This window comes from Xenopus tropicalis, chromosome 2 (genome assembly GCF_000004195.4).
Source record: "Xenopus tropicalis strain Nigerian chromosome 2, UCB_Xtro_10.0, whole genome shotgun sequence".
Taxonomy (NCBI): domain Eukaryota; kingdom Metazoa; phylum Chordata; class Amphibia; order Anura; family Pipidae; genus Xenopus; species Xenopus tropicalis.
Window position 1 is genome coordinate 6,705,945 of NC_030678.2, and position 26,005 is coordinate 6,731,949.

General features: G+C 47.9%; 1 protein-coding gene across 2 annotated transcripts in view; it reads right to left on the reverse strand.

Moving 5' to 3' along the window:
* Window positions 1–3,548: 3,548 nt before the first annotated feature.
* The window catches only part of b4galt4 (UDP-Gal:betaGlcNAc beta 1,4- galactosyltransferase, polypeptide 4), a 30,056-nt gene continuing 7,599 nt past the window's right edge, over window positions 3,549–26,005 (reverse strand). For both annotated transcript variants that reach the window (XM_012958137.3, XM_004912273.4), the window contains 6 exons: window positions 18,947–19,368; window positions 17,111–17,343; window positions 16,756–16,943; window positions 8,343–8,465; window positions 7,079–7,183; window positions 3,549–5,398 (listed from right to left, as the gene is read on the reverse strand). In XM_012958137.3, coding sequence (XP_012813591.1) covers window positions 5,263–5,398; window positions 7,079–7,183; window positions 8,343–8,465; window positions 16,756–16,943; window positions 17,111–17,343; window positions 18,947–19,214 — 1,053 coding nt within the window. In that variant the 5' untranslated portion in view covers window positions 19,215–19,368 and the 3' untranslated portion in view covers window positions 3,549–5,262. The remainder of the gene's footprint in view (window positions 5,399–7,078; window positions 7,184–8,342; window positions 8,466–16,755; window positions 16,944–17,110; window positions 17,344–18,946; window positions 19,369–26,005) is intronic.

Below are 26,005 nucleotides of genomic sequence, written 5' to 3' on the forward strand. Positions count from 1 at the left end.
GGTACCCCTGGAACTATAGCGGGGTGACTGTTACCCCAATGTTTCTATATATCTGTAACCTTGTTATGGGCTAAGGGGGCCCAGCCTGAAGGCCAGTTAGGGGGGGATTTGGGGTGCTTTTTTGTGCCCTGGGTACCCCTGGAACTATAGCGGGGTGACTGTTACCCCAATGTTTCTATATATCTGTAACCTTGTTATGGGCTAAGGGGGCCCAGCCTGAAGGCCAGTTAGGGGGGGATTTGGGGTGCTTTTTTGTGCCCTGGGTACCCCTGGAACTATAGCGGGGTGACTGTTACCCCAATGTTTCTATATATCTGTAACCTTGTTATGGGCTAAGGGGGCCCAGCCTGAAGGCCAGTTAGGGGGGATTTGGGGTGAGTGCTTATTTGTGCCCTGGGTTACCTTGGAACTATAGCGGGGTGACTGTTACCCCAATGTTTCTATATATCTGTAACCTTGTTATGGGCTAAGGGGGCCCAGCCTGAAGGCCAGTTAGGGGGGGATTTGGGGTGAGTGCTTATTTGTGCCCTGGGTACCCCTGGAACTATAGCGGGGTGACTGTTACCCCAATGTTTCTATATATCTGTAACCTTGTTATTGGCTAAGGGGGCCCAACCAGAAGGCCAGTTAGGGGGGGATTTGGGGTGAGTGCTTATTTGTGCCCTGGGTACCCCTGGAACTATAGCGGGGTGACTGTTACCCCAATGTTTCTATATATCTGTAACCTTGTTATGGGCTAAGGGGGCCCAGCCTGAAGGCCAGTTAGGGGGGGATTTGGGGTGAGTGCTTATTTGTGCCCTGGGTACCCCTGGAACTATAGCAGGGTGACTGTTACCCCAATGTTTCTATATATCTGTAACCTTGTTATGGGCTAAGGGGGCCCAGCCTGAAGGCCAGTTAGGGGGGGATTTGGGGTGAGTGCTTATTTGTGCCCTGGGTACCCCTGGAACTATAGTGGGGTGACTGTTACCCCAATGTTTCTATATATCTGTAACCTTGTTATGGGCTAAGGGGGCCCAGCCTGAAGGCCAGTTAGGGGGGGGATTTGGGGTGAGTGCTTATTTGTGCCCTGGGTACCCCTGGAACTATAGCGGGGTGACTGTTACCCCAATGTTTCTATATATCTGTAACCTTGTTATGGGCTAAGGGGGCCCAGCCTGAAGGCCAGTTAGGGGGGGATTTGGGGTTGAGTGCTTATTTGTGCCCTGGGTACCCCTGGAACTATAGCAGGGTGACTGTTACCCCAATGTTTCTATATATCTGTAACCTTGTTATGGGCTAAGGGGGCCCAGCCTGAAGGCCAGTTAGGGGGGGATTTGGGGTGAGTGCATATTTGTGCCCTGGGTACCCCGTGTCAGATTTGAATGAAAAACGAGGACACAACAGTTACATATAATTATAATTTACTTTTAAATAATAAAATATTTAGGCAAAACTATAAAATCCATTAATATGGGCATCTTTAATCATGTGACCAAAATCAAATTCTGATTCCCAGCACCTCCCCAATATCCGTTCATTCCTCGTTCTCATTGGTTATAAAGTCACAGCTCTGCTTATCAGCTGGTGTTTGATATATTGCTTCAATAGTCAGAACCAGCAGTGCAGAAATTACAGTTTCACATAACTTTATAATGAGAATGAGGAAAGAATGGCGAGTGAGAAGTTGCTTAGAATAAGATCATTAGGCAGCATGTTACTCTCTAAGGCTGTACAGCAATGATCTGCCACTAGGGATGCTGGGAAGTGTAGTCCTGAGCCAGTCCAGTGGCAGTAACTTTAATAAAATAGCTACAAAATAACATGATGTAGAAAGCCCTGTACTGATCAGCAGCTTCCCTGCTCAGCCCTTATTTAGCTTTCCACGAGTCACTTCCTGTCAGCCATCTTGGAAATGCTGGATTCATGCCCCCCTTGGGCACATTATAGAACTGAATAGAAGAATAAAGTGCCGGTCTATTAAAGGAACAGTAACACCAAAAAATGAAAGTGTATAAAAGTAACTAAAATATAATGTGCTGCTGCCCTGCACTGGTAAAAGTTGTGTGTTTACTTCAGAAAGTCTACTATAATTTATATAAATAAGCTGCTATGTAGCCACGGGGGCAGCCATTCAAAGGAGAAAAGGCACAGGTACATAGCAGATAACAGATAAAACACTATTGTATTCTACAGAACTTATCTGTTATCTGCTATGTAACCTGTGCCTTTTCTCCTTTTTTCCAGCTTGAATGGCTGCCCCCGTGGCTACACAGCAGCTTATTATATAAATTATAGTAGTGTTACTGTAGCAAACACACCAGTTTTACCAGTGCAGGGCAACAGTGCATTATATTTTTATTACTTTAAAGTTCTTTCATTTTTTGGTGTTACTGTTCCTTTAAAGTCACAGTGTCAGCTTTTTGATCAAAGGGAACGTTCCAGGGGATGGAGCTCAAGGACCAACCTCGTTAAGGCCATTAAGATTGCTGGTGGCTTAGGCCAACTGAAGTCACCCTATGGCAGATAACTCGGGCACCCAGGGGGTTGGATTCGTGCCCCTGAATGTCCCGGCCTGACTCTTCCATATCTTCCTGAAACTTTATGGGGCCAATAAACCAACTGACCTTTGCTCAAAAAATAACCGAAATCAGAGTCAGGATCGTACTACACACACAATCTGGGAGCAACCAATAAGGAATGAATGGGACGTCACTAAGGATATTCTCCCCGATTGACCCCAAGTATACTCAAATACTCAAGCCTACAACCCCCCCTAAAAAATATAATTCATCTTAATCATAAAAATACTATTGGAGCTTCTAAATGCAGCGAGTGTGAAATTCATACCCAATGGTGGTCGTTTACATGAATGGCAAATACGGGGGCGGTACGTTGTACCCCATAAGGTACCTCCTGTATCCCCTTTATTCAAGCGATGCTCAGAAATCACGCCCAAACGTCAACTATAGCTGCCCTGGTAATGGGCAACCTGGAAAGTCACAGGCAGAACGTTGGGGTTACTGCAAAAGGTGCAAATTTGTGTGCAGTTATGGAGGGCGATCACATTGTCCAGGATTGTGAATCCCACCCACAGAAGACTTTCCATTGAGAACAGACATCGTCCGTAAACCAGCAGTAGACTTCACATCCCACCATTGTGCCCTTTATCGTTAAGGTGTCTAATTATTTTCCTATGAGGAGATCTGTAGGTCCTTAGTCCATCGTCATCGTACCAGTTACTTGAACTAATCATGTTGAGGAGTTGTATTGCAAACCACTACAATCGGAAAAGATCAAAGAGAAGTTGGTTACCATTGTGGTTGCCCTCACAGACCTTCTCTGGTTATTAGAATGTTCTTCAGATATCCAGTTTTGCAAGTTCCTCGTGTCCTATATCCATAGGTTTGCCTTATTCTATCATCGACGTACCTTCAGGTCAACTGACCTGTGTTGAGGAGCTGTAAGCTGACTATGGGCTGCTGACTGCAGTCGTTCACCATAGTGGTTACCCTCTCCAAGCTACTTCTATTTATCAACCTATTCTTGTTTTGCAGAAGCCTCTGGTCCTACATCCCTAGTCCTGACCTAAGGAGTTGTAAACTACAAGTTCAGGACACAGAGAACTTGGTCACCCTCTCAGATTTACTCTACATATTGGTGTATACAATTATCTATGTTTTGTTACTCTAAACTAAGTAGTTATTAACTACAAGTCCAGGCCACTGTGGTTACCCTCTCAGATCTATTCTACTTATCAACTTGTAAAATCCAGATTCTTCAAGCTCCTCAGGCTTTGGTCGACCTCATTCTATCATCAATGTACCTTCATGTCAAATGACCTAACCATGTTGAGGAGCGGTAAACTACAAGTCTAAACCAGAGAGCAGCTGGTCACCATTGTGGTTACCCTCACAGATCTACTCTACTTATCAACTAGTTATTCAGATATCCAGGTTTTGCAAGCTCCTCAGGCTTTGGTCGACCTTATTCTATCATCAATGTACCTTCAAGACAAATAACCTAATCATGTTGAGGAGCGTTAAACTACAAGTCTAAGCCAGAGAAAAGCTGGTCGCCATTGTGGTTACCCTCACAGATCTACTCTACTTATTAGCTTGTTCTTCAGATATCCAGGTTCTTCAAGCTCCTCAGGCTTTGGTCGACCTTATTCTATCATCAATGTACCTTCATGTCAAATAACCTACCCATGTTGAGGAGCGGTAACCTACAAGTCTAAGCCAGAGAGAAGCTGGTCACCATTGTGGTTACCCTCACAGATCTACTCTACTTATCAACTTGTTCTTCAAGCTCCTCAGGCTTTGGTCGACCTTATTCTATCATCAATGTACCTTCAAGTCAAATGACCTAACTACGTTGAGGAGCGGTAAACTACAAGTCTAAGCCAGAGAGAAGTTGATTGCCATTGTGGTTACCCTCACAGATCTACTTATCAACTAGTTCTTCAGCTATCCAGGTTCTTCAAGCTCCTCAGGCTTTGGTCGACCTTATTCTATCATCAATGTACCTTCATGTCAAATGACCTAACCATGTTGAGGAGCGGTAAACTACAAGTCTAAGCTAAAGGGAAGCTGGTCACCATTGTGGTTACCCTCACAGACCTACTCTACTTATCAACTTGCTCTTCAGATATCCAGGTTTAGGTCCTATATTCCTTGGTCTACAAGTCTAGACTAAAGAAAAGTTGGTCACGCTCTTAGATCTACTCATCAACATATTCTTTAGCCATCCATGTTTTACCGACTCCTAAGGTGCTATAGCCTTAGCCCTGACCTGAGGCTAAAGAGAATATGGTTACCATCATAGATCTACTCCGATTAGCAAGTCCTTCTGATCACCAGCTTTGGGCACGCCCCCCAGAGCCTATATCTCTTGGAACGAGATACAGACAAGGTATTTGCCACGGTGGGAGCGGCACTTCTAGCAGCTGAGTGGTTTTAGCACCAGATTTACTCTACAGAGAAGGTACAGTGTGGTGGTACAAAACTGGGAGCTCCATTACTGGAATGTTAGTAGATGCTAAGGGTTGTTTGTTTCGGTACAAGAAACCCTTCTGCTTATGTGCAAAATTCAAAAATATGGCGGCTGTGCGAAGGAAAGTTCAGCCTGATATTGGTCCCCTTCTTATTTTAACGTTTTCGGTTCTTCTGGAGAAGCCTTAGGACCTGTGTCGCCCTTAAGGGTCATTTTTTAGATGTTGAGGGTTGGCCGTGGCTAAGGGGAGCCTCGGCTCAGAACCTCTATATTCCTCCTGATGTTCATTTAGATCTCCGGTCGCCCAACTTCTGCTGTGAAATTAACGTACAGTTGTTCGTGTTCGACGGAGAGCAACTTGTAGGAGCAAGAATTCAGCCCGTCCTTCCGCCACACTCGGGATACTTTGTCCAACAGTTTCATCCTGTGTAAGGGAGACGGGGATTAGAATAGTACTATACTCTCCTGCTAATATCTTGGAGTTGGAACAGGAGTTCCCTTTGCCATTCTTCCCAGCTTAAGTTACTAGTTGAGGCGACACCTCCTGACGCTTTTCTGCTCAGTTCTATCCCAAAGCAATAGAAATGAGCAGAAAAGCGACACAAGGCACTTCCTGCATGAGTAACTTTTGCCTTTATCTCCCGCTGACTAGAACATCAGATCAGGCTGCGTTTGGGTTGGTTGCCTTCTGGAGATTCTGCAGAGTTGCGGGTCAGGGTTGGCGGACGCCATTTTTCCCTACAGCAGATCGGGTTTGTAGCTATGGACAGACAGAGATCACCTACTTGTAGCCTGAACCAGATCGCTCCCAGTGCCCATGCTACTGGCTATGGGGTTGCTGTCCAAGAAGCCAGGAACTGGATCTGGTGCGGATACAGTCGCCACCCAGGCGGTACTTCAGCCAGGCCTGGTATTACAAAATTACCAGTGATATACTTGCCAGTAATTTGTAATCCTGATTTATTCAGCCTCCTTTCTGCCCCTGATACACCCTGATTCTGCCCCCCACTCCCCCTCCATCCTGCCCAATAACACTTCTGCACTGCCTTTTAGCTGATTCTCCCTCTCCTTTGCCCAATGGTGTAGCAGCTCCACCCCCACAGCCATCATAGGCCTGTCCCTTTTGGTCCCGCCTCCACATCATGGGCCACTAAAGGTGGACATACACTTACATCCCCACCTACGCGGGGATGATATTGGGCTAATTCGGTTGTTTGGTCCTGGGGCCAAATAATCGAATTAGAACAGCGGGTATAGGCATTGTCGGTTCGGGGACCACATCAATGTGCCGATGCAATCCCCGGTCTGACGGAAATATCAAACCTGCCCGATTTCAGGCCTGATGTTGGTCGGGTAGGTCCATTGTTCGTGCCCATACACAGGCAGATAAGCCCATATGGCCACCTTAAGAGGCCCATGAAGAGGCGCCAAACCTACTGCACAACCCCTTTTAGGGAAGGCAACTAAGCAGTTGGATCCCCTTTGGACTCTACCAGTTTCAGCCTCCATTCAGTTGTCATAGGCCTAGCTGCCATTTTGGGGTGCAAGCATTTGGGGTAACAACTCAATGACTGATTGATCGTCACAAATTTCATATGAACTAAATATATTTTTGTAAGAAGTCTATCTAACAAGCTGTTCAGGCTCCCTTGGCTGCCCAGTAATAGCACTGACAAAATGGAGTCCGAGCAGCTTGTTCAATAGACTTCCTAGATAAATATATTGAAAGAGTGCAAACTAATTGGGATTAATGACGGCAATAAGATAAAACCCCACGTCTCTCTCTCATTGGTGGAAACGAGCTGCACTTTAATGACACCTGATTAACGATTACGGAGAACGAGGGTGGAAAAACCCTGGTCACAAAGGGCAATTTGCTGCCACAGGACACATCAAAGGGAAAGTTCCAGCAACATTTTTCTCCCCGTGTGACCTCCTACCACCGAAAAATGTCACTTGTTGCCAGGATCCCGGAAACGGATGACATTAATAATCGAGTTTTACAAAAGGACTCGGGATATGAGGATTTACGTTGTTGCCCGGGGCCGTTTCGCTGCCTGGGGGTCTTGTTGCCCTTTAGAGAGAACAGGAGTAAAACACCAACCTTTGGCTGTTCACCTCGTTGCCGCTGTCACGCGTGTGGAATATCATGGTGTATCTGGCAACCTCGGCCGGGGGTCGGACCACCGTCATCTTTTGAACCACAACCCTAGAAAAAGAAAGCATTTTGGGCAAGTCGGGCGGGAGAAACCATCAGCTCTGGGGCCACCAGTTGCTTCAGATGGGATTTACTACTATAATGAGCTGCCGTCAGTGATAAAGCCTGGGCTGGCTAGCTGGGGACTGGCTAATGCCGGGGGGTTGCTCTAAGATGCCCCCCCCCCCCCATGCATACAGACAGGACCTACTGAATGGGTTTGCTGAGATGCAGAGAGCCCTGACCTCAACCCAACTGAACCCCTGTGGGATGGAACCCCGACTGTGAGTCTGATCCCCAACATCACTGCCCAACCTCACTAATGCTCTTGTGGCTGAATAGGAACAACTCCCAGCAACCCTGTTCCAACATCTAGTGGGAACCTTCCCAGAAGGGAAGGGGCAGTTATAGCAGCAAATGGAGGGGCAACCCAACTGACCCCCTGTGGGATGGAACCCCGACTGTGAGCCTGATCCCCAACATCACTGCCCAACCTCACTAATGCCCTTGTGGCTGAATGGGAGCAACTCCCAGCAACACTGTTCCACCATCTAGTGGGAACCTTCCCAGAAGAGCAGGGGCAGTTATAGCAGCAAAGGGAGGGGCAACCCAACTGACCCCCTGTGGGATGGACCCCCGACTGTGAGCCTGATCCCCAATATCAGTGCCCAACCTCACTAATGCCCTTGTGGCTGAATGGGAGCAACTCCCAGCAACACTGTTCCACCATCTAGTGGGAACCTTCACAGAAGGGCAGGGGCAGTTATAGCAGCAAAGGGAGGGGCAACTACATATTAACCCCCTTTGGTTTGGGCAGATGGGTCTGGATACCTCTGGCCATTTTGGGGTGAAAGCTGCTCCCCTGAGGCCACTGCAGCCCTACCTATAATGCATCAGTTTAACACCAGCAAGCAGCGCTGTGATTGGCTGTACAACATACGCAACTAAATGGGCAGTGCCAACTGGCAGAGAGTTGCTGTAATAAATATAATAGCAGATAATAGAACATTGATTCCAGGAACCCATCTGTCTCTGTCTCTTGTTCTGTTTGCCTTTGTTCCGTACAGTAATTACCATTGTTGTAAACTTTAATTGCCCTCGGCTTCCTGCCAACCGCCTCCCAAATCCCCACAATTCTGTGCCAACGCTGCTCAGTTACCGACACACCTACCTCTGGCGCAGGTCATCGTCCTCTCCGCCCCAGCCCCAGTATTTGTTGGAATAGCCATTCACCTTCTGAAACTGCTCTCTGGTCATCGCCGTCACTCCCCCAAAATAGCCCTTATAGCGCAGCCTAGAGGCAGAGCCGAGAAAGCGAGTCAGGAACACAACTACAGAGCATTCTGTCACAGTGGCACAGATCCTATCTGATCCCCCCATTGTAAGCAGCAGTCCTGCCCTGCTTTATGGCTGAGATTCTAGCTATCTGTATAACAGAGCATTCTGTCACAGTGGCACAGATCCTATCTGATCCCCCCATTGTAAGCAGCAGTCCTGCCCTGCTTTATGGCTGAGATTCTAGCTATCTGTATAACAGAGCATTCTGTCACAGTGGCACAGATCCTATCTGATCCCCCCCCCCATTGTAAGCAGCAGTCCTGCCCTGCTTTATGGCTGAGATTCTAGCTATCTGTATAACAGAGCATTCTGTCACAGTGGCACAGATCCTATCTGATCCCTCAGTGTAAGCCACACTCTCGTGCTGAGTGGAGGTGCTGTGAGGGAGCTCCTGTGAGGTGAACTTTCCCCAGGCCCTGTAAGGGTCTGGGGGGCTGTTTGTTTCCCGGTTTGGGGCTTAAAAAGAAAAACAAAAAACTGACTTTCTTTATTGTTGTGGAAAATGAAAAGAAGATTTTCTCTTCGTGTGAGGAATGAAAAGAAAGCTGTTGTTTCTGGAAGGAAAGGCTCAAGCCAGAAAATGGCGGCAGAAAGTGAAGTAAGTAAAGCTAAGCCCAAGAGAAAGAAGGTGGGAGGAAGGGAAGATAGTGGAAGCAGCATGGAGGAGGAGGATATGAATGAATCCTTTTCACAAACAATATCAGAAGATTTGGAAAGAACTCCAGTTTTGTTGCCTGATGAGCCTGACCCACAAACAAGCATGTCCCCCCCCCTGAGTATGCCTCCCATCCCTATGTCTGGCTCTGAAACCCCTCAAAGTGCCACCAATAGTCAGTTGTGTGAGACCCCTGCGCAATTCTCCTCCAGTAACCTGTTGGGGGGTGACAGTGTGGAACCTGAGACCCCCGGGAGGAGCGGGGAGTTTGGTGCAAGTGAAGTAATGGCAGCTGGGAGAGCAGAGAGATCCAGCAATGTGCCTGCGGGGCCTGTCTGTGTGGAGCTAAAGCATCGGGAGGCTAGCAGTGCATGCTGGGAGTTGTGTCCTGCGGAGGGCACTCATAATGCTGATGCGGCTGCTGAAAATGCTGCTAATTGCGCCTGTGAGAATCTGGCTATGGCGGTGGCAGAGGGGGCTTTGGACTGTGCAGAGGAGCCTGGAGTGGAGGTGGGGGAAGGGGGCTTTGGGCAGGTGAGCAAGGACTGTGTTACTGCTGGGAATCCAACTGCTACTATAGCGAAAGCTAAAATGTCTTATTCTGCTGCTGTGGCTTCTCCTGCTACTGGTGGGGCCACTATTCCTGCTGATCCACTGACTGTTACTGACTCACTTTCTGCTGCTGATAATAATGTTATTTCTGCTGATTTAAAGACTGTTTGTGCTGCTGCTAAAGAGACATTTTCAGCCTGTATAGAGACTGTTGCTGCTGTGAGTAAAGAGACTGATACTAATTGTGCTAACGAGGCACTTGCTGCTGGAGAGAATCCTGACCCTATGGTGATTGCTAAAGCTCTAAGGACTGTGAACTTTCTTAAAGACAAAAAGAGAGCTTTGGAGAGGGATATTGAGAGGGGGATTGCTAACATTAAGTTTGCTAAAGGGGAAGCTAGAGCTTTAGGAATAAGAAAGCTTGCTATAATAAATAAAGAGTTGGAGGAGGCTGATGGGGAAATTGAGCAAACTATGCTGTTAATTAAACCCTGGGAAGAGGTGTTTAAAAACAGAACTCGTTTTGATGAAATGCAACAGGCTGGTAAAGGGGGGAAATCATTTGAAGCAATGTATATGGATTTTGTGCTTAGGGGGGAGGAGGAGGGAACAGGGAAAGGGCAATCTGCTGTTATGTCTGTACCTAAACCCTCTGATTCTATTTCTACCTCTAATCCCCCTACCTGTACCCCCCCTACCTCTAACCCCCCTACCTCTAACCCATCCACTCTTAACCCCTCTACCTCCAACCCCCCTACCTCTAACCCTTCTAACCCCATTGTTTCTGCATGTTCTGTGGATAATGGGAATAATATGCTGGTAACTCCTGATGTTTTGGGTAAAGCAAATGAAGTGGCAAATCCTACTAAGTCAATGGAAATGTCAAATGCAGGGGGAGAGGATCAAGGAAGTAAAGGGTTTTGGGAAAAAAGAAGATTTTTTGCAAGACAACAAGAGACTCTTTTTGATGGGCCTGTGTTTAAAAGGATAAATGTAGTTAAGATTAAATGGGATGGGGAGAAGGAAAAGATGCCAGGCAGTAGGTATATCTGCAGGAATTTGATAAAGGAGTCAATGGGTTTTACACCTTCTGATGTTAATGCTTTCATAACAGTGTCCGATGTGGAATTTGAAGTAAGTTTTAAATTACCACAAGGTTTGGATAGATTTTGGAGTCTCTATCAGGAGAAGGGAAGATCCCCAGAGTGGGAAGGTTTCAGGGCCATACCTGTTTCAAAGCCAGAAGTTAAGAACGTCACTGTCATTTTTAAAAATGAATCCATTCCCCCGGAAGATGTTTTGGTCTGGCTTAAGCGCCAATGTAAGGTCCTGGCGCCACTGACAAGGTTATATAATGAGGAGGGTTTCTGGATTGTGGGATGGAAAGTACAAGTGAGATTGGATGTATCCAATAATGTTACTAAGCATCTCCCAAACTCTTTCTTTATCGGAAAGGAGAGGGGTGTTTGTTTTTATCCAGGACAACCCAAGCAGTGTTTCAAGTGTGGCTCAAAGCGTCATCTGGCCAATGATTGCACTCTCAAAGTTTGTGCATTATGTGGGGCTCAGGGGCATGTTAGTAAGGAATGCAATAAGGTAAGGTGCAACCTTTGTAATGATTTGGGACATACGCACCGGGAATGCCCAGAAGCCTGGCACAATATTGTAAAGAAATGCCCTAGAATCGAAAAAGAGTTTTTTCAGGAGGAGGTACCCAGGGTGGAGGTGGGTGTATGTGAGGAAATCACTAACAGGAAGGGAGGTGGGGAAGTTTTGTCCCAGACTATTGAGAAGGATGGGGGAGAAGGGATAAGAAGGGAAGTGGAGGTTGAGAAAGAAGGATGGGAGGAGGTAGGAAGAAAAACAAGGAAGAGGGTAGGCAAGATGGTTTTCCAAACAAATATTGAAACCTCTAATAGGTTTGAACTCCCTGATGGGAAATCTTGGGGGGATATGGCTGAGGAAGAAGAGGAAGAGTTAAACAGGTTGGAGGATGAAGAGAGGGAGCATGGGAAAGAAACAGGGAAGAAGCAGAAAAAGAAGAAGGGAAAAAGGAAATCCAAGGCTTCTTTGCCTCATGTGACAGAAGAAATGAATTGTGAAATTGAAGAACAGGTCCCTTCCCATGTAGAAATGGAGATAACTGAGGATCAGGGGAAGAAAAGGAAAGGTCGGACAGAAAGTGATGAGGAAAGGGAATCTATAGATGGGAATGGGTTTTTTGAGAAAGACGGTGGCCCTTCAAGTGGATTAGGGAAGCCTCAGTATAAGAGATTTGGAGAGGGGAAGGAGGGTAGGCTGGCTAAATCTCCAAAATGTCAAAACAAGTGATTCATTTTTGTACTATCAATGTGTGTAGTATAAAGAACCATAAAACAAGGGCTGAAGTTTATGATTTTTTAGGGAAATCTAATTTTGATGTTCTTTTCTTACAAGAAACAAGGTTAACTGATAGGACAGAAATATTTAATGCTAAAAGAGAATGGCAATTTGGACCCTCTTTTTGGTCTATTGCAGAGGAATCTGCAGGGGGGGTGGGAATTCTTTTTAAAGGTCATTTTGATCTTAAAATCAAACGTTTTTTGGAGATCAGAATAGGACGCTGTATACTCCTAGATGTTCATTTTCAGGGTGAGACGTTTAGGCTGATTAATGTTTATGGGCCACATACGATAGCAGAGAGGAAAGAACTGTTGGGCGAAATTAAACCTTTTTTGTGTGTTTCTTGTCCTGTCATTCTGGCTGGGGATTTTAATGAAGTCCTGAAGCCGGGGGACAGGACAGGTAAATATAATAAATATGAAGGGGCCTTTTTGTCTAATATTATCAGGCAGGCGGGGCTGGTGGATGTGGCGACCTGGAATGGGAGGAAGGGTGTCCATACTTATTTTTGTGCAAACCGTAGTAGCCGCATAGATTTGGTTTTTGTTAAAGAGAGAGATACTTTTTCAGATGTAAAGGAAACATTGGTAGATTTTTCAGACCATTTAATGGTTTCCTTTAAATATGGGATGTCAGAGCTCCCGAGAAGGGGTAGAGGGTTGTGGAGACTTGGATTTGAGTCATTGAAGGAAGCTGCAAGGAATGGCTCTTTTAAGAGTTTTTTTGAGGCCCAGTGGTCAAAGCTGGACTTCTTTGATTCAATCCAACAGTGGTGGGAGGGTACAAAAGAAGAAATCCGAACCTTCTTCACAAAACTATCTGTTAAAAGGGAGGGTATAAGATCTAGAACATACCAGTCTCTGAGAAAGAAGTTGGAAACCTTAATTTCGGCCGGGGTGGTGGGGGAGAAAATTGCCCAGTTGAAAACTCTGATGAAGCAGCATCAGTACAGTCGCCAGGACTCTATGGTTCTGGAAAGGGATTTTGGGGCAAAAAACTCCCCGGACCCTTTCCAGAACTGTAGAGAGACCTTTAAGAAAAAGCAGGTGACTGGCCTTATTGATTCTGAGGGAAGTTTGCAGAAATCCAGGGAGGGTATCCTCAGAGTTGTAAGGTCGTACTATGCCGGCTTGTTCAGACGTAAGGCTTTGGAGAGGGAAAGGACTGAAAGCTTCTTAAGGGCGACCCCAGGACCTGATACAGCTAATTTGGATTTCTCCCCTTTGACAGCAGATATTGGGGAAGAGGAGGTGGAGGGTGCGATTGATAAGTTAAACAACAAGAAAGCTCCTGGGCCTGATGGGCTTACAGCAGAATTCTATAAGACCTTTAAGGAGCTGTTAGTCCCGGTGTTAACAAAGATCTTTAATGGATGTCTGGGGAGTGGGTTGTGTGAATCAATGAGGTGCTCTGCCCTGATTCTGCTGTCAAAGGGGAAGGATGATGAGAGGATTGAGAACTGGAGGCCGATTGCCCTTCTCAACTCCGATAGAAAGATTCTGGCAAAGATCCTTTTTTCCCGGTTAATTTTATTTTCAGGCACTTTATTATCGTCCTGTCAGTTCTGCACGGTGAAGGGGCGGAGCATCTTTGGGGCGATCCTTACTATAAGGGAAGCCTTGGAGTCATGCAAAGCTCATGGTTGGGGTAAGTATCTGTTGTCTCTGGATCAGACAAAAGCTTTTGATAATGTTAACCATGATTATCTATGGGCTGTTTTGTCTAAATACGGCATCCCGGGCAGATTCATTAGTTGGATTAAAGTTTTGTATGAAGGGGCAAAAAGCTTCCCATTGATTAACGGTTGGCAAGGTGAAGACTTTGAGGTTGGGGCCGGGGTGCGGCAGGGCTGCCCTCTGAGTCCTCTTCTCTATGTATTCGCTCTGGATCCCTTCCTGAGGATGCTGGAGAGGAAAGGCTTGGAGGGGGTCTGTGTGCCCGGCGGGCAGCCCCTCAGGTTTGTTGCCTATGCGGATGATGTGTCAGTGATCGTTTCTAAGCAGGCGGAGGTTGAAGTGGTCACTGATTGCATCAGAAGTTACTCGGGGGCCTCTGGCTCCTCTGTCAATCGGGAAAAGTCGGAAGCTTTTTGGGTTCTAGAAGGGGAACCAGCTTTTCAGGTTGGTAATTTCCCAGTAGCCCCAGAGCAGGTAAAAATCTTGGGAGTTAAATTCGGGAGGAATGATAATGGTCTGTTAAATTGGGAAGAAAAACTGGATGCTGGTTTGGCAAAAGTTCAGCGCTGGAAATCTTGGAAGCTGACCTATAGAGAAAGGGTTAATTTGATCAAGACTTTTCTGATCCCGTTGTTTCTTTTTGTTGCCTATGTGTTTCCCCTGCCAGAATCTCTCTCTACTCGGCTCTACAGTCTGTTCTTTCAGATGCTCTGGGGGAGCAGACTGAACCCAGTAAAAAGAGGGGTCACTTTCCTGCAGAGAAAAGAGGGGGGGTTAGGGATGGTTTGTCCAATCGCGTTCTTTGGCACCATTTTCCTGAAATTTAATTTTGGGAATCTGGGCCAAAGGACGTGTTCTCTGTGGGAGAACTGTGTCAGGTCCTGGGTTTCGCCTTTTATCAGAGACTGGATGGAGGGCGGTAGAGTGAAGGGGGTCCGGATTAGGGGGGGGTACTTTCCACAGCATTTAGTTTTAGGCTTAAAGCTGATAAAGAAGTGGAATTTGGACTTTGGGGCAATAGGGAATCTTACCAGGAAGCAGTTATATGAGTCTGTATTGAATTCCTTTTTTATCTCTGCCCCAGTCCTGAAAGACTGTACAACTGAACAGATGAAAACTTGCCTGAAGTTCCTGAATGGCCATAGGCTCCCGGGCAAGTTCCTGGATAACGCCTGGCTGGCTTTCCAGGGGAAACTCTTCCTTAGGGGCAATCTGAGCTATCTGAGTGTGGTAAACAGGCTCTGCCCCTGGGGGTGCCAAGTGGAAGAGACCACAAATCACTTTTTATTAGAGTGCTCGGTATCTCGGGCTCTGTATAATGAAGTCCTGTCAGTTTTGAAAATTGGAAGGTTCTGTCGGCACACATATGGGGAAAGGGCGTATGGGCTGGTAAGGGGAAAGCATCCTTTGGATAATGAGACCTTTTTTGTGATTTTCACTGTCATTAGATACTTTTTGTGGATAATGAGGTGCAGTAAATCTTTCGGGGGGGAGGATGGAACTATTGATCCAACAGTTAAAAGAATCTTGAGGGAACTGTATTTCATCTGTCTCAAAGAGATTAGCATTAACAAGGACAATGCTAAACTGTGGAGGGAGGTGGATTTCACATGGGTGCAATCTTCAGATGTTATTTAATTAAAATGTCATTTTGATGTTATGTAATTGAATTTTCATTTTGATGTTATGTAATTGAAAGTTTGATTTTCTGTTTTATGTTTTAATTTCTTAATAAAAATCCCTATCTGATCCCCCCCCCCCATTGTAAGCAGCAGTCCTGCCCTGCTTTATGGCTGAGATTCTAGCTATCTGTATAACAGAGCATTCTGTCACAGTGGCACAGATCCTATCTGATCCCCCCCATTGTAAGCAGCAGTCCTGCCCTGCTTTATGGCTGAGATTCTAGCTATCTGTATAACAGAGCATTCTGTCTCAGTGGCACAGATCCTATCTGATCCCCCCATTGTAAGCAGCAGTCCTGCCCTGCTTTATGGCTGAGATTCTAGCTATCTGTATAACAGAGCATTCTGTCACAGTGGCACAGATCCTATCTGATCCCCCCATTGTAAGCAGCAGTCCTGCCCTGCTTTATGGCTGAGATTCTAGCTATCTGTATAACAGAGCATTCTGTCACAGTGGCACAGATCCTATCTGATCCCCCCATTGTAAGCAGCAGTCCTGCCCTGCTTTATGGCTGAGATTCTAGCTATCTGTATAACAGAGCATTCTGTCACAGTGGCACAGATCCTATCTGATCCCCCCATTGTAAGCAGCAGTCCTGCCCTGCTTTATGGCTGAGATTCTAGCTATCTGTATAACAGAGCATTCTGTCACAGTGGCACAGATCCTATCTGATCCCCCATTGTAAGCAGCAGTCCTGCCCTGCTTTATGGCTGAGATTCTAGCTATCTGTATAACAGAGCATTCTGTCACAGTGGCACAGATCCTATCTGATCCCCCCATTGTAAGCAGCAGTCCTGCCCTGCTTTATGGCTGAGATTCTAGCTATCTGTATAACAGAGCATTCTGTCACAGTGGCACAGATCCTATCTGATCCCCCATTGTAAGCAGCAGTCCTGCCCTGCTTTATGGCTGAGATTCTAGCTATCTGTATAACAGAGCATTCTGTCACAGTGGCACAGATCCTATCTGATCCCCCCATTGTAAGCAGCAGTCCTGCCCTGCTTTATGGCTGAGATTCTAGCTATCTGTATAACAGAGCATTCTGTCACAGTGGCACAGATCCTATCTGATCCCCCCCATTGTAAGCAGCAGTCCTGCCCTGCTTTATGGCTGAGATTCTAGCTATCTGTATAACAGAGCATTCTGTCACAGTGGCACAGATCCTATCTGATCCCCCCCATTGTAAGCAGCAGTCCTGCCCTGCTTTATGGCTGAGATTCTAGCTATCTGTATAACAGAGCATTCTGTCATAAAACAAGTGACCGTGGGAGAGTGCCATTAAGCTGTGAGACCCTTACTTGTAGCCGGTTACATTCCTCCCCACAACCAGGTGTTTGGGCTCAGTGTCACAGAGGTACAGGTTAAAGTCATTCTCAGGGATGAGATCCACATCATGGAATATGAAGCAGTCCCAGTCCTCCTCCTTCAGCGCCTCCAGGTACCCGATGTTCAGCAACTTCGCTCTGTTGAACTTCTGGTTGCCGGTCTGTAATGAGACAACATGAGTGACACCCCAAGGGAAATATCCATATGGTACAACCAATAACCCTCCGCCGTGCCCACCTTGGCAGCCAATCAAGTGAATTCGAGACCTGCAATTCCTCCAGCAGCGGCACCGGAGGGCCCCCCACCACCCCACTGTGACAGCCGTACCTGGTGAATGACGTAAATCCCATAGTCCAGTTGTTGGCGCTGCAGGAAAGGGTGCAAGTGCTTGAGCAGATACAAGAGGTGGCGCTCGCGGTTTCGGTGCGGTATCAAGATGGCGACTTTTTGCTGAGACTTGCAGCCCTCCGGTTGGAATCTGCCATTTTCCACCTGGGGGTTCTCTTTTTTCACCTGGTTCACGCTGAGAGAAGGCTCAAACTTCAGTGGCACAGCGCCCCCTGCAGAGCGAGAATGTGCAAAGTGATCACTTTCTTGCAGAGGTTTGTGGGACCTACTGACTGGGGCTGCAGTTGGCAGCTAAGATGGCCCAATATTGGGCAGCTTTACACTGAGCTATTAATATAATGGCTGAACCCAGTGGGTAGGCCTAGGCCCATGGCTACCCCAAACCCCCTTCCTGCGCCCATACGTGTGGCCTGATTGCATGGAATCTATATGTCACACTGGGTGCACTGCCAGCCTATGGGAACGCCAGTATAGTGGAGTGCCAGCCTATGGGAACGCCAGTATAGGGGAGTGCCAGCCTCTGGGAACGCCAGTATAGGGGAGTGCCAGCCTATGGGAACGCCAGTATAGGGGAGTGCCAGCCTATGGGAACGCCAGTATAGGGGAGTGCCAGCCTATGGGAACGCCAGTCTAGGGGAGTGCCAGCCTATGGGAACGCCAGTATAGGGGAGTGCCAGCCTATGGGAATGCCAGCCTATGGGAGTGCCAGCCGATGGGCCTGCCAATGTGTCAGCAAGCATTGAACCCCCAGGTGCTACATACTGATTGCCAGAACTCGTTATCTTGCCCTAACAAGCTGGCATTTTGTTACAAAGCAAACAGGGCATTATCAGAGCTGCCCCTTTGTACATTATATAGTAATAAGAAGCCTCTACATGAGTAGGTTATGTACACTCTGCAAGTTTTGTTGCCCAACCCTTTCCCACTGTTGCCAGATGCTGCGGGGCAAAGGGCAGGGCTTATTGGAACTCTGAGTATCACTCATGTATTATAAGGGATAATGTACCCCCTACTGTAAATGATAAGGATATTAGCAGTCACTGAGGGGTTCTGTGCCCCCCATATAAAGGCACAAGGCTGCAGGCTGAGTTATACAGGGAACTCTGAGTATCACTCATGTATTATAAGGGATAATGTACCCCCTACTGTAAATGATAAGGATATTAGCAGTCACTGAGGGGTTCTGTGCCCCCCATATAAAGGCACAAGGCTGCAGGCTGAGTTATACAGGGAACTCTGAGTATCACTCATGTATTATAAGGGATAATGTACCCCCTACTGTAAATGATAAGGATATTAGCAGTCACTGAGGGGTTCTGTGCCCATATAAAGGCACAAGGCTGCAGGCTGAGTTATACAGGGAACTCTGAGTATCACTCATGTATTATAAGGGATAATGTACCCCCTACTGTAAATGATAAGGATATTAGCAGTCACTGAGGGGCTCTGTGCCCCCCATATAAAGGCACAAGGCTGCAGGCCGAGTTATACAGGGAACTCTGAGTATCACTCATGTATTATAAGGGATAATGTACCCCCTACTGTAAATGATAAGGATATTAGCAGTCACTGAGGGGTTCTGTGCCCATATAAAGGCCACGGGCCAAACAATCAAAATTAAAATGGCAGGCACAGGTGCCGTCGGATCAGGGACCGCATCCACAAGCCAATGCAGTCCCCGATCAGACGGAAAAATCAAACCTGGCCGATCGAGATCTGCCAAATTTCAGGTGGCATCTCGGCTGGGTAGGCCGGGGGGGCCCATACTTGGGCAAATAAGCTGCAGAAAGGGAAGGGGCAATTGCAGTTACTCACTGAGAAGGGGGGAGAGGGCAGGGCAGAGCTTCTCTGGCTCCTTGGCTGTTTCCATAACAAGCCCTGCCGGCGCTCTCTCCTCTTGCTTTTCACTCGCCCTCTCCATGGAGATGTCTCTCCACCTATAATCCATGAGCTGTTTGGACCTGTGTGCGTATCGGGCCACGTGGGGCAAGTTGAGCGCAGCCCAGCCCAGGAGCAGCAGGCCCAGGCTTATAATAACCAGCATCCGGATCTTGCAGAGCGTCAGCGAGCTGCTCAGTCCCATTGCTGGTCGGTCTCGGCTGAAAAAGATCCAAAAATCGCTCCAAACTCCGACCAACTAGCGCGGCGTCCTGGTGTCAGATACGTCCCACCACTGATAATACATCGTCCCCCCCGAGGCTGTGGGGTCACACGGGTTTCCAACCCCAAAATCTCACCTGGAAAGGAACAGAAAGTTATTATAATGCAATTAATAGGAGCAGAACCCAGTCCGACGGGTCCGATATAATGGGCTGTATTGGAACTCAGTCCTACGGGATCCTGGGAAATCCTTTCTGCCTCTGTGGCATATAAATAGCAGGGGATACCTGAGCTGCACTGTGGGCAACCAATGAAAGCAGTGAGAGTAATAGAGCCCCGCCCCCTTTTTTCACACCAAACAGTTTGTGAGCACAAATGACAGCTGAGTAATCGCTACTCACTAGGGAACAGCACGGCACTGTGGGTAACACCCGCCCCCCATTTCACTATTTATTCAGCAGCTCTCCAGATTGGAGTTTCAGCAGCTGTTTGGTTGCTAGGGTCCTAATTACCTTAGCAACCAGGGAGTGGTTTGATTGAGAGACATGAATATGAATAGGAGAGGGGCTGAATAGAAAGGCAAATGCCCCTTTTGCCCATTTATTAAAACACTCAGTATATGTATCACTATTTCACTATATCAAATAGGGGCTCCCATACGTCCCGGTTTTACAGGATCAACCCCCCCACTTCAACAGCAAATATGATGGGTTTTTGGGTCTTGGTGTTGCTTTATTCTCCATCCCAGTGAGGGACAGAGAGCTCCACGTGTATCTCGGGGCAATATGACAGTGTGTAAGTGTTGCCTGAGGGCCCTCCCCGAGAGACTGGGAGTGATGTGTTTGTACTATGGGCCATTAAGGGAGTGTAAACAGGGCATTTATTCTTGTTATATCCACACACGGCTCAGCCGTCATACTAACTGCATGTAGCACATACAAGTATCCACGTATCCACTGCCATTCCGGCTCTCTAGGCGTATCCGCTCGTATTCCGGCTCTCTAGGCGTATCCGCTCGTATTCCGGCTCTCTAGGCGTATCCGCTCGTATTCCGGCTCTCTAGGCGTATCCGCTCGTATTCCGGCTCTCTAGGCGTATCCGCTCGTATTCCGGCTCTCTAGGCGTATCCGCTGCCATTCCGGCTCTCTAGGCGTATCCGCTGCCATTCCGGCTCTCTGGGCGTATCCGCTGCCATTCCGGCTCTCTGGGCGTATCCGCTCCCATTCCGGCTCTCTGGGCGTATCCGCTGCCATTCCGGCTCTCTGGGCGTATCCGCTGCCATTTCGGCTCTCTGGGCGTATCCGCTCCCGTTCCGGCTCTCTGGGCGTATCCGCTCCCGTTCCGGCTCTCTGGGCGTATCCGCTGCCGTTCCGGCTCTCTAGGCGTATCCGCTCCCGTTCCGGCTCTCTGGACATATCCGCTCCCGTTATGGCTCTCTAGGCGTATCCGCTCCCGTTCCGGCTCTCTGGACATATCCGCTCCCGTTCCGGCTCTCTAGGCGTATCCGCTCCCGTTCCGGCTCTCTGGACATATCCGCTCCCGTTATGGCTCTCTGGACATATCCGCTCCCGTTCCGGCTCTCTGGACATATCCTCTCCCGTTATGGCTCTCTGGACATATCCGCTCCCGTTATGGCTCTCTGGACATATCCGCTCCCGTTATGGCTCTCTGGACATATCCGCTCCCGTTCCGGCTCTCTGGACATATCCGCTCCCGTTATGGCTCTCTGGACATATCCTCTCCCGTTATGGCTCTCTGGACATATCCGCTCCCGTTATGGCTCTCTGGACATATCCGCTCCCGTTATGGCTCTCTGGACATATCCGCTCCCGTTATGGCTCTCTGGACATATCCGCTCCCGTTATGGCTCTCTGGACATATCCGCTCCCGTTATGGCTCTCTGGACATATCCGCTCCCGTTATGGCTCTCTGGACATATCCGCTCCCATTCCATAAATTACCCATTAGGGTACAAACATGCCATTAGCTGTAGCTCACAAAAAGAGTATGAAATTCCTACACCCTACATGGTTACTATGTACAGTTTATTTACCTATATTTTCTGCATGACGCCATAGGAAATAATTAGGTAATGCTGCCCAGGCCTGTCATCTACCCCCAGTGCGCTGTACTGAAATACTGAGAACATTACAAGACTAGCAGTGTGCGAGTTAGTATAGAACTCTCTGATAGCAGTTTAAAGGGAGAGGGGTAAGGCTGCAGGGACCTCTGAGTATCACTCATGTATTATAAGGGATAATGTACCCCCTACTGTAAATGATAAGGATATTAGCAGTCACTGAGGGGTTCTGTGCCCCCCATATAAAGGCACAAGGCTGCAGGCTGAGTTATACAGGGAACTCTGAGTATCACTCATGTATTATAAGGGATAATGTACCCCCTACTGTAAATGATAAGGATATTAGCAGTCACTGAGGGGTTCTGTGCCCATATAAAGGCACAAGGTTTCAGCCAGGTATATAAATCACGAGAATATTACATTTGAGGAATATTGTAACTAATAGGTGACTAAATACAGAGTCAAATTACTGTGCAGTAAATCATTTCCAGGGAACTTCCACACATTTGGGGTTCCAGCTCTCTATGGGTTCCGGCTCTCTATGGGTTCCGGCTCTCTATGGGTTCCGCTAAAGCTGCACATAAAACTATTTATAGGTTACAAAAACACCTTTATTCCTGGAATAGGCACTATCTGACCCCAGCTTTTGCCAGGCCACTGAAGAAACCAATCATTATTCTCACAACGGGGCTGAATTCCATCCCATAATAGCGCCATTGTTCCCCGGCCGGCCCCAAGGCTGACATACAATATGGGCACTGACAGGAGATAACAGGAGCCGACCTGCCGTATTATTTAGATAAATCCCCATCTCCGCGCAAAGGGTCCTGTCCCAGAATCCAAACACACAGACTGTGCCAGTTACCCCCTCTGGGCACTAGGGGGCAGCAGTCCTTTTGTCCCAATAGCACCATGGCCGACTTTGGAGGAAAAAGGGCTTCCAAGCCAGGAATATATCGTTATTGCAGCCTTCAAGGGTAACACTTTGCCCAAGTACCCCTCTAACCCTGAGGAACCAATCAGAAGTTAGGGTTTATTAGTGTATTGCACCCCAATGCTACTGATTGTGCCCAAATCTCATTGCTTTTGTGCAGCAATTCAGAAACAAGTAGTCCCAAGGGAAAGGCTCCAATGGAACGTGCTGGAACCCAGTGCCGCCGTACCCAGCCGCTCGCCCACACACGGAACAGCCCCAGGGATATAATCCTCTAATCACAGGCGCGTTCCTCTGTTTATAATAAACAGGCAGCAATTAGTCTGAACATAAAGGAGCAACACGCCTGGCTGAATGAGAGCTCACTCTCTAAGAGACAATCCTGCGGCCAATTACGTATCTCTCCGGGAATTCCATTATCTAATTCCCTCCTGTGCTGATGGTGAAATCTCCTTTCCTCCGGCCTCAGTGGAAGATTTAATTACCTGCACCCATCTGAGGAAGGAAAGGCAAATCGTTTATATCCTTGCCCTTGGTGATTTGGTTCAGTATTCGGCCGCATCTTTCACAAGGGATTTGGAGTTCGGCTGGATCCTAAAATGGTGGATTGGGATTGGGCCAAACACTCGCCCAAACCAAACTGAGCAGATCCGATCTTCTGGCCAAAGGCAATCAGCAAGCTGATGCTGCCCTCACCCAATGGGACTATCAAATCTTACTGACAGACATCTGGCCAATACTCAGGCTGCCTGTTGAGTTACCCCCATACACAGTCCAATGCTATAACTACAGGGGCCCCCGTGGCCACAGAAGACCACTGAGAACCAGTGACCCTCCTGCCCTCTAGGCACACCCTGCAAACAGATCCGGACTGGGATTCAAAATAGACCCTGGCATTCCAAGCACACAGAGGCCCAAATACCCCCCCCCCCAATGACTTCCTATGGCACCTTACAGTAGCCCCTCTGGCATTTGCCAGAAGCCACAGATTGCCAGTCCGGGCACGCTGGGACAGAGAAGCAGTACACGTGGGTGACAGGAGGGCCCTTTATATCTGGCGGTGCAGGGATTCGAACCCGTACCTTGCAGCACTAGGTCCTGTGTTCAATTCCAACTAGGGAGCAAAGAGGTGACATGATCGGCCAGAGTCTGCTTGGGTTTCCTCATGGCTACAAACCCACAAACTGTCCCTATGACTGGGGGCCAATTAGAGACTAAAGGAAATGTTGTTTTCCACTACAGGTTAAGATTAATGTGTTAGTGCCCTTTCCCGAGTTTCTTTCTTTCCAGTCACTAAGCATTAATTTTACACATAGGTGCACCCTATCAATAGGCACCCACAATGCAGTGCTGTACCGGCTCAATCCCTTACGCTGACGGGTGCTGGCACACAGATACTCTGAGCGGCTACCACTGCGGCCAGTAAAGTGCTTCCCAGCCTGGGAGTCGCTCTGTGTACCTGAGTCAGCTGGGTTTGTTTATCCAGGTTTGTGTCTGTCAGTGAGCGTGAAACCGGCGTGCAAAATGTGCCGATGGGTCACTGACATTTGCTGTTATGCGTGAATAAAGGTTACGTGTCTGTCCCTAATCAAATAAGGCCCTTGATAGTTAAAGGGAAACTAAACCCCCAAACAATGTCGGTCTCTATAAAAATATATTGTATAAACAGCTCATATGTAAAACCCTGCTTCATCTAAATAAACCATTTTCATATAAATATACTTGTTTAGCAGTATGTGCCATTGGGTAATCCTAAATAGGAAACTGCCATTTTAAGTACTAAGGGCCGCCCCCTGGGATCATAGGAGTCACAGTGCACACAAACAAGCCAAGGCACACATACATGCTAGGCCCCATCAGCCAATGAATGGGCAGAGTTCTGCCTTTTGCTCCCACACTACTTCCTGTTACAGTTAGAGCTGCATCACTTCCTGTCAGCTGATCTCTGAGGGGGCACACAGCCCAACACTAAATGGCGGCTCAAGGGAAAGGATGTAAAAGGGCAATATTTACTGATATATATATTCCAGTTTGGGGAGATTATTTAATAACATAATATAAACTGTCTGTTGGTTACGTATTCATTCTGGGGGTTTAGTTTCCCTTTAAACATTAATGTTAGGGGCTTGAATTAAATTAAAAAAGGGCAACTGCGGGAAATTAAAGGGGAGCGGAGTATACCATGAGGCTTTAGCCCGATACAGACAATTGACAGTTGGCTTTTTATCATTCTTGCAGTTTTTGAAAGACTTTGAAGCCGAATCCCTGCCTCTGGCTGAGCCAAATCTATAGAATCACATGACTTTTGGTCACATAAACACAGAAGCTGAACCTTCTCTCTGACACTTCCTTGTCCTAATTTGCATATGCAAATGATGATTTGGTTCGTTATTTGGCCGGATCCTAATATAGTGGATTTCCTACTCTCATGGCAGTTCCCAGTCTGAGTGTATAGCCAGCCGTAAGTGCACTCACTGGCCAAACACTCGCCCAAACCAAACTGATCTGATCTTCTGGCCAAAGGCAATCAGCCTGATGCTCCCCTCCGCCAATGGCACTACCAAATCTTACTGACAGACATCTGGCCAATACTCTAGATTTGCCCCCATACACAGTCCAATGCTATAACTACAGGGGCAACAGACCCCCTGGCCACAGAGGATAGCCACCAACAAAGAGGACCATTGAGAGACCCAAATAGCCCCCCCCAGCCCAATAAATAGTGACTGTCTGTGGCAACTTACAGCCCCCCTGGCATTCCCAGTACCCAGAGGCACAAACAGCCCCCCCAGCCCAATAAATAGTGACTGTCTGTGGCACCTTACAGCCCCCCTGGCATTCCCAGTACCCAGAGGCACAAACAGCCCCCCCCAGCCCAATAAATAGTGACTGTCTGTGGCACCTTACAGCCCCCCTGGCATTCCCAGTACCCAAAGGCACAAACAGCCCCCCCAGCCCAATAAATAGTGACTGTCTGTGTAACCTTACAGCCCCCCTGGCATTCCCAGTACCCAGAGGCACAAACAGCCCCCCCCAGCCCAATAAATAGTGACTGTCTGTGGCACCTTACAGCCCCCCTGGCATTCCCAATACCAAGAGGCACAAATAGCCCCCCCAGCCCAATACATAGTGACTGTCTGTGGCACCTTACAGCCCCCCTGGCATTCCCAGTACCCAGAGGCACAAACAGCCCCCCCAGCCCAATAAATAGTGACTGTCTGTGGCACCTTACAGCCCCCCTGGCATTCCCAGTACCCAGAGGCACAAACAGCCCCCCCAGCCCAATAAATAGTGACTGTCTGTGGCACCTTACAGCCCCCCTGGCATTCCCAGTACCCAGAGGCACAAACAGCCCCCCCCCAGCCCAATAAATAGTGACTGTCTGTGGCACCTTACAGCCCCCCTGGCATTCCCAGTACCCAGAGGCACAAACAGCCCCCCCAGCCCAATAAATAGTGACTGTCTGTGGCACCTTACAGCCCCCCTGGCATTCCCAGTACCCAGAGGCACAAACAGCTCCCCCAGCCCAATAAATAGTGACTGTCTGTGGCACCTTACAGCCCCCCTGGCATTCCCAGTACCCAGAGGCACAAACAGCCCCCCCAGCCCAATAAATAGTGACTGTCTGTGGCACCTTACAGTCCCCCTGGCATTCCCAGTACCCAGAGGCACAAACAGCCCCCCCAGCCCAATAAATAGTGACTGTCTGTGGCACCTTACAGTCCCCCTGGCATTCCCAGTACCCAGAGGCACAAACAGC